The 15778-nt window shown below is 39.8% G+C and overlaps 1 protein-coding gene across 2 annotated transcripts in view; it reads right to left on the bottom strand.

Moving 5' to 3' along the window:
* The window catches only part of LOC114136816 (partitioning defective 3 homolog), a 384289-nt gene that overhangs the window by 174227 nt on the left and 194284 nt on the right, over positions 1–15778 (bottom strand). For both annotated transcript variants that reach the window (XM_028005119.1, XM_028005118.1), the window contains one exon: positions 9998–10136. In XM_028005119.1, coding sequence (XP_027860920.1) covers positions 9998–10136 — 139 coding nt within the window. The remainder of the gene's footprint in view (positions 1–9997; positions 10137–15778) is intronic.

Here is a 15778-nt window from a genome sequence, read left to right as displayed (position 1 = left end):
GTGAGAACGGCAAATCTGATCTAGAGGTTTTCACATCCATCAGCCATCCAGATGTACATTTGCAGCTGTTTGTTATGGTAAAAGGTTCTTTTCTAACTTTTCTTATTGTTATAATGACTTAATAGAGGTTATTCTGATTTATTTCATGCGCATGGAATGCTGTACCAGCTGTTGACTCCATAAAAGTTGACTATCGTGATTAATGTGGGGTTGTTTTTTTTTTTTTTTATTCAAAGCTGTTCCTTATCTAAAAGCACCAGAGCAAAAATAACCTCAAAAACCTGAGCGCTGTGAATGCAATTATTGTTTTCTACCCGAATCCAGAACTCCTATCTTGGCTAAAAATCAGAAAAAAAAAATATTTAGCTTTTTATGACCTCAACAATCCTGATTTTTTTAGAAAAGAAAAAAAAACACAAGAACCTTTCATGCAATTTTTTTTGTTTGTTTTTTTTGTTTGCGGAATAACCAGAGGAGAGGGAGAAACATGAATATTATGAAACTATTGGGAATAATCAGCACAATTTTAAAATGAGTTCACATGGGAATAAATATTACCAATTATGATAAACAGTCCACAGAAAACCGGTCCTCTCACAAAGGGGGTTATTCAGTGTTTCTGCACGGAAGGTTCTGTTTGGCAGGAGATCTCCCCGGTAACATGACCGTGTCGCTGCGACCTGATGGTCTCACTGTGTTTTGGAAAGGGCCACTTATGAGCCACCTCGTCCCGAGGCAGATAAACGCCGCCTTATTCCAGTTAGCGTCCTGCTAAAAAAAAAAACACGGAGCAGAAGTTGTTGGTCGGCGTGTGCCAAGGAGCAGTAATGTAATAAGTAAGCCGAAATGTTGGAGCTTAACAGAATTACAGTTAACAGCTGAAACGCATTAAAGTCAATTCGATTATGCTGATCATTAATTACAGTGTTGGAACACAGAATTTCATTGGGATTGTGCCTCAGACAAAACTAGTTAAAAACAAAAAATCAATAAACTATCTAATAATCAGAGATACAGTAGGTTTTAGTTTTTATGTTCTAAGCTTAGCAAAAATATTTGCACCCTTTGAACTTTATCGCAAACCAATGTTTGTAGTGCATTAACTATGAAATGGACAATCAGATCATAGGTGTTTTATGATTTCATGCTGTTTATACTAATGTTCTCTTTCTGAGAACGTCACAAAACTGCTGGATGTTTTCTAAGAACCATACCAACTAGAACTGAACGCTAGTTGGTATGGATTGTGGTGTTTTTCAGTAAGTGGTATAAGGGGCTAAATGCAAATACATGACTCACTGTTCAGAGTTTGATTTGTAATAAAAATTAAAGCCAATTAATGAATGTCTTCCATTGACTTCACAATTATACCCTAGTTTGTCTTGGCTATTAAAAGGGCTGTATAATGTATTCTCCAGGCACAAAGTGCCATTTTATAGCACAGTCAAGTGTCTATGTTACCTTCAGTTGCTATAAAAAAGCTCTCTATAGAAATATATCAAATATGACTTAAAATAAATTTGACTTTGTAATTTAACACCTTGTAATTGGGCCTCTGGCTTTTTAAAAACCCAGGCTCTTTCATCACAGCATGATGATTGTTGTAACCCTTTAACAACGATTTATCAGCATTTCACTGAGAAGGAGCTTGTACTATGAGCTCAGCAGATGTGCAGTTCCACCAGGTGTTTGCTAATTGCTGCTGGCTAGTCTGAAGGAGCTGAGTGGGGGAGGGCTGTTCTGAGGGCGGGAGTTTGGAAACTTGGAAACTACAGCTCCGAGGAGGAGCTTCGTCTCAAAGGCAAAGCTAGGTCCACCCAGGTGTTTTGCACATCTGAATGGTTGCCGTGGAGATTAAAGGATTTCTCAAACATGCATGAAAGAATCAAGTCAACACTCCAGGTTTGCTTTTGATGAGGGGACAATATTATAAAATGATGTCAAGTTCAAAAAAGTCAATTTTACATAACACTGCCCCTATAAATGAAAACCCACTGACAGACATTCATGTTTGTGGTTGACAAAATGTGAAAAAATTCAGTCTTAATTGTTGAAATTTGGGGAAAAGAAGATAAACTGCTTCACTGTGTAAGTGCACCCCTCTCTTGTGCTGAACTCATGGAAACCCTCTTATACTACTGAAGCGTCAATGCTCTTCCTCCCTCATCCACAGACTGATGAGCTCTCTGGCCTACAGTGCCACCTGGCTGCATTCATCCCAACAGACCAGCGCCTGACTCCTCTCTCTCCGTCTGTCTGGTGACCAGGCTTTGCCCCTTCAAACACTGAACTATAAGGTGAGAGGACAAACTAATAGCCCCACACAATCTCCCTTCTCCTTTATGATTTCGCCTCTGTGGTCTCACGTCCTCCTTCCCTCTCTGACACTTTGGCCTATTGATTTGACTGGAGGAGAGATCATTAGTTGATCCCTGCTGCCTGGACTGCAGCAGGTAATCACTTTAAGTACACACCGGTGAAAACCATTGTCTTTATGCACACCGGGGCGAACGTCTGGGCCATTTTTCCAGCAGGTTTGCGCCATGTTACAGGACCCATTCCCACATCAGCACAACTGATCTGGACATTTAGTAAAAAGGGCTTCGATGACAATGGCTTACTTCTGCAAGAAAGACATATTTAAGATGCATGGCGTTAATTAGTGATTACTTACTGCAAGCTTTGAAAAAGTGAGCACCGGTTTTATTATGAATCGCTTCACCGTGAAAATGTGAAGATTTTATCGCTCCGCCTTCTAAAATGACTCACCGCATCCTATTTAACCAAACCCCTTTAGACAGAGTTAATCATGACAGTAAAGCTTTGAAAACGGCAAAGGTCTGGGATACTGTCATTTTCATGACTGTCACATTTCTCCATAGGGACCGGGGGGATCACCCTTAGATATTCTGGACCCAAAGTTAAGAAAGGTCATGCTTCCTCACACAGCAGCCCACATATTAAAAAAAAAGCCATAAATCAGGATGGAAGAGGACAGAAGGGTCAGAGCAATCTCTCCTGGAGACCAACTGCAACAACTTAAACGTCGAATGGTCCAAACATTAATTCTTGTGGCACACCATCAGGAAATGCACCATTACCATAATGTCCCGACAGCAGCATTCTTCACTGTGGAGCTCGTTGTGTATACAGTTAATGTCAGTATCAGTGAGGTATTGAAATCATGTCATGAGAAGCACAGATGTATAAGAGTGGATTGAAAGGAAATTGTATATTTGTTTTCCTCCAACAGCTCATTATTCACTTAGACTGCAAGAGAGAAAAGGAGAGAAAGTAAGGCCCCAACAAAATGACAGGAAAACTGAATTTTTACCTCCGAGTAAACTTTTGAGCTTTCAGCTTGTGTGTGTCATGAAATGTACAAGATCTGGAAATGTGGAAGCTAAAAGTTGGGAGGCTAAGAGTTGAGGATAAAAAGACTGCAAAAAGCTAACTGTACAAACCAGGCATAAAGATGCTGCCCCGTAACCATTTTATCACCTAAGTGTGAAATGCATCATTTTTGATATATGTTTATGAGAGACTATTACCTCAATACAAAAATTTGTAATTTCTTGAAAACATGGCCTTTCATGTGGCCTTTTTAGAGAACAAAAACATCTTTTTGGTTGTCATAAAGAAATTACTATAAATCCCTAGTGTGTCAATTAAAATCAAGAAACAAACAAAAACAAGACTTTTCTGATTATTTCTTGTTTCATAAAACTTTACAGGTTTAATGATCGCTCACAGCAGAAAGAACAAGAAAAATATATCTCAGTAAGCAAAGCTAAAGTTACTTTTATGAAGTCAAAGGTTTACAATATTTCTGACCGGTTCCTATCTTTTTTTTTTTTTTTTTTTTGGCTACACTGACTGCAGGATTTTGCACCTTAAGCTCTACAGTACACATTACAACAAACATTTTCTTTCTTTTTTTCACACTCAAACAAGTCCAGCACTGTGGTTCCGAAACTCTGGTCCAAATCTACGTGTTAGTAAGGCACCGATACTTGGTGTGAATCTGCTCGGGATCCAACACATAACGCTTCAGCCCACAAGTCCCAATTTTCACCCCAGCATGTGAAACCCACACCTAGCGACGCTTTTCTATTGCAGACGACCCAAGTGAAGCTGTGTGTGATCCAAATGACCTTGGAATAAAAATCGGATCCTGTTTAACATATCTTTCCCCTGGAAATGTTTTTTCTTATACTCTAAATCTCCATGTAATTTCCCCTTTTGAGGGGAAAATGGATTTATTGACATATTCTTCTGCAATTCGTCACCAGATATTGGAGGAGAAGGCAATTATAACAAAATAGAATATTGTTTAATACACTATTGCACATGGTGTACAAATGCGTAATGTAAGCACATGTGAAGCTGACAATAACTTGGAACACCAGACCGTAAGATGCAACTCCCACAGTTCAAGGAAAATTATTATTACTGTCAATATGACGCCACCGTACCAGCTTTAAAGCAAATGTCACTTAATCAATATCTATAGTGTCACCATGGTAATCACGATTCCCATTTTAAACCAGCTGCACAATTACAAGAAAAGAACTGTTAAACAAAAAAACAACTAACCCTCACAGCAGAGCACTGTGTCTGTTAGCTGACTTTACAGGACAGAGACTTCTCACGGCTGGGCAGGAACAAGTTTACATTTTCGCTACATTGATTTGCCGCCAACTCCGATAACTCACGATTAAAGCCAGGTCTTAATTTTTCAGCATCAAAACCTTTCCATTTCATTTAGCTCTGAGTCTCCGTTCATTTATGGAAGCAGAAGCTGCATAATGGAGCCGAGCGAAAGAGGAAAATAAACTGCTGATTTGATTAGGGGACTCCTCTCTCTTTGGTCTTCCTAAAGACAAAAAAAAAAAATAATCCACTAAGTTCTGATAGCACTAAATGTTCGCATGACTCAAGCAAGCAGAGGTTGTGCATTTGTCTGTAGCTGCGTCTGTGCAACGCGTGCAAGGTGTGCATGGCGCCACAACTCAAACTCCAACGTCTAACCTTCATGATTCAGTAATTCAGCGGGTTTAGATACACTCCACATCAACCTGTCAGTCAAGCCCCGGCGGCTGTGTGTTTCCTGACCTCGCTGAGCCCGTCTCAACATCTGTCCTCTAACCACAACTGTCACGTCTCGCACACCAGGCAATATGTCTGAGTCCGTCTGAAATAACACCCAGAAAAAGACGGAGGGGAGCTGGCTACTCGCTGTCAAAGCCCGCAGACATTTGCCATCAAATATCTCGTGTCAAAGCAAGGAGCCAATTTGAGATATTCGCACATTGTAGAGTACCACAATTTGAAATACAATTCAGTTGGCAAGTCCACATTATGGCACAATATGTGTATTTAATTTAAATACAAACATCAGAAGGTGTATTTTATGTAATGAACCAACATAAAATGTTAGAAGAAATGATAGAGGAAAATTGCTTGAGCTTTGGTATTTACGCCCCTTGACTCAAAAACTACGATACTCGGTAATCAGAGTAAATACTGACTATGCCTGGCATAAAAATACGTCAAAGACTAACATACTTAAGAAAGGACCCAACCCACCAATCAGCATGACGGATAAATCATGGCCAAAGTTGACTTAGTAAGATATTCTGTCTATCCCTCAAAGCATTCTCCGAATGAATATGACACTTTGGCGAATGTCATAACAACAGAACAACTAACCTTGGTACAAGAAAATGTCACTTATTGGAGAGACAGAAAAAATGCACCAACGATGCTTCAAAATGTTAAAATGGACAAAAGAGACGGTCAGATTTCTGACTCTGGGTTGATGAAATACTTCAATCGTTTCTTTATGGAAAGTAGTCATTGTGTCAAAGAATGAGCAACATTTGAAGCTCAGCAAAACTTCAATTTCAACAAATGCAGAAGGAGGTGATGTAGGTTAGATGAGACTAAAGGTGCATCCAGACCAGCTTTGTTTAGTCCACTTTAAACAAGCTCTAGTTTGTTTGAATAGAAAATCTGGTTCCTTTGGGAAGGTGAGAATACGTAATCGAACTCTGATATGGACCAAAAAGTGAACTCAGCTCTATCTAAACACCTAGGGAAAAACTGAGTGAACAGGCTTGGTTAAAGTGAACGCTGTCGCAGTTCAATGTCAAGCGAAGCAAACTGCAGTGCACAGCATTCTGGGTAAATACAACCAAAACAAACTCTAGCGATGATTGGAGAAATGGCTCCTGGTGTTTTACCAAAAACAAAAGAGAAATCCTTTCACCGCTAAAATCTGATGCTACTCCATTTTTGTTTACATTTTGTGGAGAAGGAAATATGATACTGATTTCTCATGTCTTCTTCAGAGGCTTTCATGCCATTCAGTAGTTCTTGGTGCAGCGCCACTACAGGCGACTGGGTGAACAGCTTTTTCAATAGTTTGGATGATTCCACAGTGCAGTGTGAAAGCAAAACACACCAGCTGAAAATGTAACATTGCAATTTTGGTCCCCAGTTGAACTGAGTCTACTGGACTATCAGGTATGAAAACATTTCAGCATCACACAACATTGTTTTTTTCCAGTGGTGCCAGGAACTTTGTCAGAATTAAAGGAATAATAGATGTTGATATATACAGAGACAACTACTGTACATACTTTCTGATGTGTATGCAGGCACATTATGGATGACCCAAACCTCGCCAAGGGTTTCCAATGCACAAGTTTAAAAGTATGACTAACAAGACTTCACGATTCAAAAATGAAAAAAATCTCTCGAAGGGGCGCACGCTTGGGGATATATGCAGTAGATGTACAGTATGCAGATATACAAACAGCATTTACACATCTAACTGCATGCTACATGTAGAATTCCCTTCTAATAACTTGACATTTCAAAGCCATTGGCACTTATATGAGAAGTGTTTGAAATTTGGCCAATTGTGATCAAAAGTCAATTTCTCTAAATAATTCTACTCTCAAACATCATGCTCTATGACTTAAATACTTTCTATTAAAAAACTAAAACAGTTAATTCAAATGTGACAAAAAAAAAAGATTGTTATTTGATGTACGACAAAAAAAATTTACGAATATAGTCAACCTTCTTGATGCTTTTTGCAACATTGAAAACGGAACTAAATATGATACTGATTTCTTCTATCAGCCCTGCGACAGACTGGCGACCTGTCCGGGGTGTACCCCGCCTCTCGCCCGGAACGTAGCTGGAGATGGGCACCAGCAACCCTCCCGACCCCATTAGGGACAAGGGTGAACAGAAAATGGATGGATGGATGGATGGATTTCTTCTATCATAAGACCAAAAGCTAAAGAGGAATATTTGGCCTTCAGAGTCAAAACCCCACTTCATTCATTTTTAGTTCAACAAAGTTCAAAATTCTGTGCACTCATAAGAAAGTGCAGAACATTGTTAAGAAGCACTGGTTGTCGAAGTTCTATATATATATCTATATCTGAATAACATTTGAATTGCAAAATAAACGGCGCCTCAAATTAAGTTAAGGAAGTTCCAACCAATCGGCTGGATAAAAACCGGAAAATCCACCAATTAGATTTCAGCTGCTGAATATCACCCGTGTGTTGGATCTATAGATACAAACCCAACCTTTGCTACACACAGGAGAAGTGTGTCAGTTTAAAAGATGAAGATCTGTCAAAGAACCTCGACGCAGGTTAGTAACGGAATAACTCGGGAGGCAGACCGAAGACGTGCAGGGAAAATATCCCGACATTTTCCTGCAGCGAGACGAGACAGACACGTCGGAGATCTGAGAGCGCCGAGCTTCAGCTGTGATAGCTTACCGCATTGGCAGCCGCTCCGCCCACATCCCCAAAACTTTTCCACTTGCCTCGTTTGACATCTACTCTGCAGGCAGAGACAGATGCCCTTGAAGCTTCAATAGGGTATGAAAAAAAAAACATTTTTTTTCTTTATAGCAACCCCTAGTTATAGCTGATCAGAACATCATTTTGAAAAGCCAGTTGAGTAAATAAACGTAGCTGTGTAAAACCAAAAAATAAATAAATAAAACGTAGATAATTTTAGTAACGAAATGAAGAAAGGAGAGGAAAAATGGAGAGAGAGAGAGAGACGGGGCTCAGATGGAGGTAAAGTGTCAGGAGGAAACCTTATTGATCTGGAGTCTTAATTAACCGTCGGATGCTTCTGACTCAGTGTCTGATCTTCCATGATCAGTGGCAGAGTGGCATTGCTCTTGGGGGAGTTGGAAGAGAGCGGATGGAAAGGAAACAGGAAAGTGGGCGGGCGAAGGGCAGGAGGGCAACACTGTGTAACAAAAAAAAAAAACGCTACTAATTCACTCAAATTTCTCTAAAGCAAATGTTCGACTTAAATAAAATCTGAGAAGAGAACCAATCCCGTTAACAATTTCTCAAGAACCTCCTGAATTCCCGAGAAGGGAGGAGGGGATAGCCTCTTGCCACGCTCTGTCGTCCCTCGCGCTGATGCAATCACCTTCAGCCTCTGAACGTGGATATGTGAACGGTTCTGTCAACGTTGAGATGACAGCGGTGACTGCTTGAGGATTGAATTGCCAATTCTAATCTACCTAAGAAGCCAAGATCTTGGCCCGCTGATTTAATTCGGGCCAGAATTGGAATTGACCCAAATGAAACCAGTGGAGTGGAGTGAAGGTAGGGGGATTGGGGCTGACGTTAATCCCTGGAGGGTGGGGGTGGTTGAACAGTGAAATTGTGCTTTGTGGAATGTGAAGAGGAGAGATCGGGCTTTGAGGATGATGTCGCTCGAAACCCGGAAGGAGGGAGGTGGAATGCGCATTTTATGAGCACAGTTATTAATGTCAGGCAACGTGTTCACGAGGTTAGCTGCTCAAGTACATATTCTATTGATCTAAAAGGAAAAGCCTATAGAAAGTACTCAGTGCTTCCCATAGGCTACAATTAGACTTTTTTGACACAGAAGAATGACCAAAAAAACTATTTAATGTCAAAGTGAAAACTAATATCCATAAAGAAAAAAAAGGCAAATCAAAAATATTTAACATAAAATAAGTGTTTGCTTCGATATTCGCCACCTTTAAAGGGAGAGTATTAGGTAAAATTGACCTTTTTGAGCATTACATTATGTTCTAATTTTGTTCCTTTGTCAAAAACAAACCCGGATTGTTCCTTTGATTCTTTTATGCATGTTTGAGAAATCCTTTAATCTCCCCTGGCAACCATTCAGTTTTGCAAAACACCTGGGTGGATCTAGCCCCGCCTTAGAGATGCAGCTTCTTCTCAGAGCTTCAGTTTCCAGGCTTCTGACGCCTCCTCTCAGCTCCTTCAGACTAGCCAGAAACAATTAGCAAACACCTGGTGGAACTGTCCATCTGCTGAGCTCATTATACAAGCTACTTCTGGAAAAACGTTTTTATGCTGGTAAAAACATTAAAGGTTTAATAGAGGAGCCATATTGTGATGATCAGGCGTTTTTAAAGAGACAGCAACCCAATCTCAAGGTGTTAAATTATGAAGTCAAATTTCCTTTAAGTCCTATTGATATGTATACCATTTTTATACCAACTGAAGGTAACAGTTACTTGATTATACTTTAAAATTACCCCAAGTGCCTGGAAAATATATAATACTGTCTCTTTAAAATGACTGACCTAATTCAACATAGGTCCAGTCCTATTGGTGCTAGTAGTCTCACAATGAGTGGAATGCAGATCACCGGAGCGCAGTGCTGAAGCTGCTGAATAGTGACTTGAAGAAGGTGAAATTTTAAGCAATAACTTATTTTATGTTACTAATTTTTATTTACTTGCCATTGTTTTGCGGAAATCAGATTTCATTTTGACATTAAAGGGTTTCTTTTAGTATATGTCAAAAAAAAGCCGCATTTTGTTACTCATGGTTGATTTGTAAAATCAACTAAAACATTAGAACATCCAAGGTAGGGGGTGAAAACTTTTTATAGGCAATGTACAGATGAGGGTGACTAGGTTTAACAGCCGATCAAAACTCACCGTTGTGTGCATGCATGCTTGCGCGTGATGCAGGCATGTTGTCCGGGCAGTCAATCGTTTCGTAGAGTGACTGAGAGAGTTGATCTTCATCGTCGTCCAAAGGCGCATGCACAGGAAGCTCCGACATTCCAGAACCGTCCTATCAATGGACAGACCAGAGCGCGTGTTATTCTAAAATCTCATAGCTCATAACTGGACTTAGCTGGTGTCTTGCAACATTCATCCAACTTATATAAAAAAAATAGGCAAACTAGAAAAAAACAAAAAATAAATCACACCCCTTTAATCATTTCAAACTTGTTCATGTTCCCACCACAAGTTTTAATGCATTTTATTGGAATTGTATTTTTTCGGAAAACAGAACATAATTCCTAAGTGTAAAAAAAGTGACAAATGGTATACTATAAAAATCTGAAAAGTGTGGCATGCATCTGTATTCAGCCCATTTTACTGTGAAGCCCCTGAATAAAAAGTATTAAAACAACTGCCCCTTATATCCTATAAGTGTCACAATTTCATCTCAGTACAATTACAGCTGCTAAATTGCTTGACGTGGTTTTCTGGTTTGCATTTGTAAAAAACATCTGTGTTCCCGTCCTGCCACTTCAAAATTATGCACCACACCATGGTGGTTGTCACAGTGTATGGAAACTTGCAAAACATTGTGTGTAAGTTGGTTTATAATGATATTTCTCTGCTAAGAGATGTTTGTGTTCAAACAGAAACAGTCCAACTTTCTCAGTGTAGCTTTGTCCCAAGAGCGTTTTTGCTGAGCTATAATTTGTCATAACAAAAATGAAAAGTGAAAAGTCAACCTGTAAAACTTAAATTACAAAATTACACTGTACAACATGCTAAACAGAGTTTTAACTGAAGAACATAATAAGCAACGTGTACGAGGATGGACTGTATTCACACAAAAGGACAGAAAATCTCAAATGTCACATGGTTCTAAACTTGTGTCATCAATATTCAGGAACGACGGAACCAAGGCCGGAGAGTATCCATCTCAGCTTAGCTCGGTATTTTCCGGTTCAGCAGTGTGAAACAGGTCCAGCAGGGAGTCCAAGCTGGATAAAGCTCCATGGATTTCCCACAGGCCAACAGACAGCTGTCGCTAACAATGAGCTTGAGTAAAGGGACCAGTGACATTTGCCATGTGGTCGATGTTCTGCACTGCTGGTCTCTGAGCCCACCGCACATTTATTCCATGAGCCACTCCTTGTATGGGGACATGTCTGGTTTGGACACCACTGTTGTTGAGCAAATGTTGAGCTATAACTGATAATAGTTTATCAAGCATTTCATTTCAGGATAAATTTCATGGAGTTGCAAATGTGCAAATGTGGGATCAAGGGTGCATTCACACCAGTTCTGTTTAGTCCGCTTTAATCAAACTCTAGTTTGCTTGGCTAGAAAGTTCGGTTCGTTTCGTAATCAAACTCTGATGAGGACCAATAAAGCAAACTCTGGTCTGCCTAAAAACCTAAGCCTCAGTTTAGCTGAAGTGAACTCTGATGCGGTTTGAATGCCAAGAGGACCAGAGACCGATCCAAAAGCTGGCAGTGGACTATAGCACAGGGCATTCTGGGTAACTACAACCAAAACAAACATGCGAGTCAGGCGCTAGCGGGACAATGGCACACTGTCTTTTACCTAAGACATAAGAGGAGTCCTACATTGGCTGAAATCTGGCGCTACTTCATTTTTGCTTACATCTTTTTGAAGAAGAAAGTTGTGCTGATGTCTTCTTCTAAAGTTTTGTTTCACTTCTTTCAGCAGTTCTTGGTGCAGCGCCACCAGAGGCGAGGGGAAGGGGGACACCAAAAGGTTTGGCTTGCTTGACGCAGAGCAGCTAAAAATTTGACAGATGTTGCAATTCTGGTCCCCGATCAAACCCACTGAAAACACCTTTCGTTCCTTATAACCTGTTAGTTGATCGCACTTCTGTACCATAAGCTTGAATCTGCAACATCCTGACTAGAATTGCATACGCACAATACTCTGTTAGGTTCATCACAAAGAAGAGTTAAGAAAGAGCTGACATTCTGGAGTAGAGAGGAGAGTAAAATGGAGGAAAATGAGACTTTCGCGTAAACAAAGAAGAAGGACCCGTGCGGGTGTTGGAGCCGAGGCCCCAGAGCAGCGAGGGTGCTGCCAAGCGGTCTCGATGTGCACGCACTATGCCAGGCTATGGGGTCAGGGGTACTTATTGGCTGTTTAATATAAATAAGAGGTTTAATGTGGTTGAAAGCACAAAATCTTATCAGAACAGCGTGTTGATAAGAGCGAGAAGGGAGAGGAACGGTGCCTGTGCACGGCTGGGTCAACACAATTACAATCAGAGTCATGGCTGCAGCCAGCCTTTTAATGAAACCATCTCCCAGGAAAAATTAGACTCAGTAAGGGTCAGATTGCTGAAATGAAGACTTGTTTAACTTACGTTCTCACTTTTGCTCGACTGGTGTCTGCAGTTTTTTAATAGGCACTGAACTTTGACCGTGTGGAGGAGAGATGTCGGGGTTTGGGTGTTTACTTGTTTAAGTCGGAAATTATAACCCCAAACCCTCATTTGGCATTTAGCATACATCTCAGAAAACAGATAAAGTGCAATAGTGTTTATATCTCGTTAACCTTTTCACATTTTAGAGCATGACAACCAAAAATCAGAAAAAGATACATGACTTCCTGTGAAAAATATATGTAGTGCATATAATTTGTACCCCCTTTACTACCATACGTAACTTTTCAAATTAACTTTTTAGCCAACACGCGCAATGCTATGCGTGGTGAGAAACTAATACTGAACTTTCCACGTTTATTTAAAAATGAGTTGATGTGTATACTATATTACATGCAGTCCTATTAATTCAATACTCTTTCCATTTTTGATGATAGTTCAATAACATTGGGACCTGACTGATTACACAAGTCGTTCCCTTGAATTTGGAACCACACAGAAGAAGAAGAGGAAGAAAAACTCAGAAATGAAGAAAACCTCATCCAGGAATGAGAGAATGGTCAAGAAAAATAAGAGCACTGCTTGCCATTCAGTGCAGAGAAAAGTGTAAAAAGTTTTAAAAAATTATACTTTTTTTTTTAAACTTCAAAATGCATTAGAATGTTTTTTTTTTACAGATAAATCCATAAAATTCTGCATATTAAATGAATGACATGCACATTTACATCTATCAGCTGACACCATTCCAACCCCACAAGCTATTACAATATGAAGAAGTTCAAGGTTCATGAATGCTTTTGCGTGACACTGTCTGTCTGAGCTGTGCAAGTTGATTTTCAAACGTGTTTTTGCCTCACAGGGCAAACAAATGCTGGGGTTTGTGTAAGGCCGATCAAATACCGCTGCAATTTAATCGTTGTTTATTCAGGGTTAATTAAGTGTGTTTTGTGCATGCTAAAGCTTCGGGTTTTGCTCATCTTGTTGACTGATTTGAATGTTTACAGACACGAGACAGTGTGCATGATGTGACTTTTCCGTAAAAAAAATAAAAGATAAAAAACAAGTCTGCTGCCACCAAATATCCAACTGTCAGCTTGGTGTTTCTCAAGGAGCTATCTTTTCAAGCAACATGCTGGTTTAGCTGAAGCAGCTGGTTCCTGAAATAAAAACATGTTAAGAGTATTTTAGGTGCAAACCACCATAGTAGAGAGCCCCAAAATAAAATAAAAAATAAAACATTTAAATCTAATGCAAATGAGTGGAATCAATAGAAAAAAAACACCCTGCTTGGTAGTATCAAAGTGTTTTCAATTCAGCCCGACAAAATAACTTGATGAAGGAGCTTTGGTCCACAATTAGACTTGTTTTCAAGTGATATTTTAATCTATTCTCACCACAGCTTCACTTTATGCATTTAAACCATCTTAATCTAGTCATTTTCTGTGGATTACCCCTCTGATTGAGGGCAAGGACGGAGCACTGCGACTCAGAAAGACTCCAAAATTATCCAAGTATTTTTATTCATCAGGGTGAAAGAGTGTAAATATCTTGTGCACGTTTTACTGAACTGAGAAGTTATTTGTGGTAAATGCAACATCATATATACGTGTTGTTTGGGGGGGGGGGGTTGCGTCAGCGTCTACCTGGCCTTGAGTAATCAGCGAGGAAGAAGAGGAGGTGCGTTAAAAGGTTCGGTCTTAAGCTTTCAAGCACTGCTGATAATGTCTCCTCCGCGGTCATTTCCGAACCCTCTATCCTGGTCTCAGTCGGTTGCCGTAACCCTAATCCAGTCTATCTCCGCCATAATGCTGTAATTACATTCTCTAAGCTGCTGCATTCCACCCAGGGCACAACTCGCCTCTCCTCTTCCAGCTCGATGCCGGGGGTTTCATTAGCCAAACACATCCAGGCAGAGCCTCGCCTAATGCCAACGCTTCCAAAAGTGAGATTTTATGGTCTTTCTGGAGTTCCACGCAATACTTCAATTTCACGAAACCACAACAGAAATAGGAAGGCCAAACCAGAGCAACAAGTTGTGATGGAAAAATTACATTAAGGTCACATCTGCGAGTCATGTTATATGAATGCTTGTGAACTCTCACCAAAAGAACTATTTGGGTTACATGTAGAAGGTTGGAAGTTGTTTTCTACAGCTGCATCAGAACCAGACTGTCTCACTCCTTGTTCTTAATACTTTATCTTTGGTATAAAACACATGTGTTGTCTCTGCCTGACAGAGCTTTTCCATCCAGACCTGCTTCATTACTGATTCTCCTACAAGCTCTATGTATTGTGCACAATATGTGAATAAACCTGATTGAGTGATTTAACCTGAACAGTACTTGGAAATAGTATTTTTTCCACAATACAAGTCCACGTCCACGAATGGCTTTGGTTGAAACATTTTATGACTCTCTAGGTGTGAATATGATTTTTATGCCTGGCTTACCTGAAAGCTGAGCATAATTCAGTAACTTGAAGCAGGTGTGTTTAATTTTATTTGTATAGCACATTTCAGCAGCAAGGCATTTCAAACACAGAAACACAATGCAACATAGAATCAACAATCAAAACACAGGATTAAGTCAAGTTCCATCAATAAATTTGTAATTGATTACATTTCAAATACAATTCTAAACAGGTGGGTTTTTAGTCGAGTTTTAAAAGAAGTCAGTGTTTCAGCTGTTTTACAGTTTTCTGCAAGTTTGTTCCAAATTTGTGGTGCATAGATGCTGAAAGCTGCTTCTCCTCGTTTGGTTCTGGTTCTGGGGATGCAGAGCAGACCAGAACTGGAAGACCTGAGAGGTCTGGAAGGTTGATACAATAAAAGCAGATCTTTAATGTATTGTGGTGCTAAACCGTTCAGTGATTTATAAACTAACAAGAGTATTTTAAAGTCTATTCTCTGAGCTCCAGGATCCAGTGGAGGGACTTTAAAACTGGTGTTATGTGCTCTATCTTCCTGGTTTTAGTGAGAATGCGAGCAGCAGCATTCTGGATCAGCTGCAGCTGTTTGATTGATTTGTTTGATTTGTTGTAGAAACACGCAACACAGTGTAGAGGCACTCATTCACTACTTGGATTTTCGACACACCAACACAACGTAGCGGAGAATTGTGAAGTAAAATGAAATATGTAAATGGTCTTACTTTATCTTATTTCCACAATAAACAATAAAAGCAAAAGCATAGTGGGAATTAGGGCTGGGCAATAAATCAATAATTTAGATCACAGTAGACATGTGATCCATGTCAAAAGATAATATATCACAGAATATATAATAAGTTCACTGAACTCCGATCAAGAACCGCATTGCAGAG

This window comes from Xiphophorus couchianus, chromosome 21 (genome assembly GCF_001444195.1).
Source record: "Xiphophorus couchianus chromosome 21, X_couchianus-1.0, whole genome shotgun sequence".
Classification (NCBI taxonomy): Eukaryota; Metazoa; Chordata; class Actinopteri; order Cyprinodontiformes; family Poeciliidae; genus Xiphophorus; species Xiphophorus couchianus.
The sequence above is the reverse complement of the archived record's forward strand: the minus strand, read 5'-3'. Positions and strand labels throughout refer to the sequence as shown.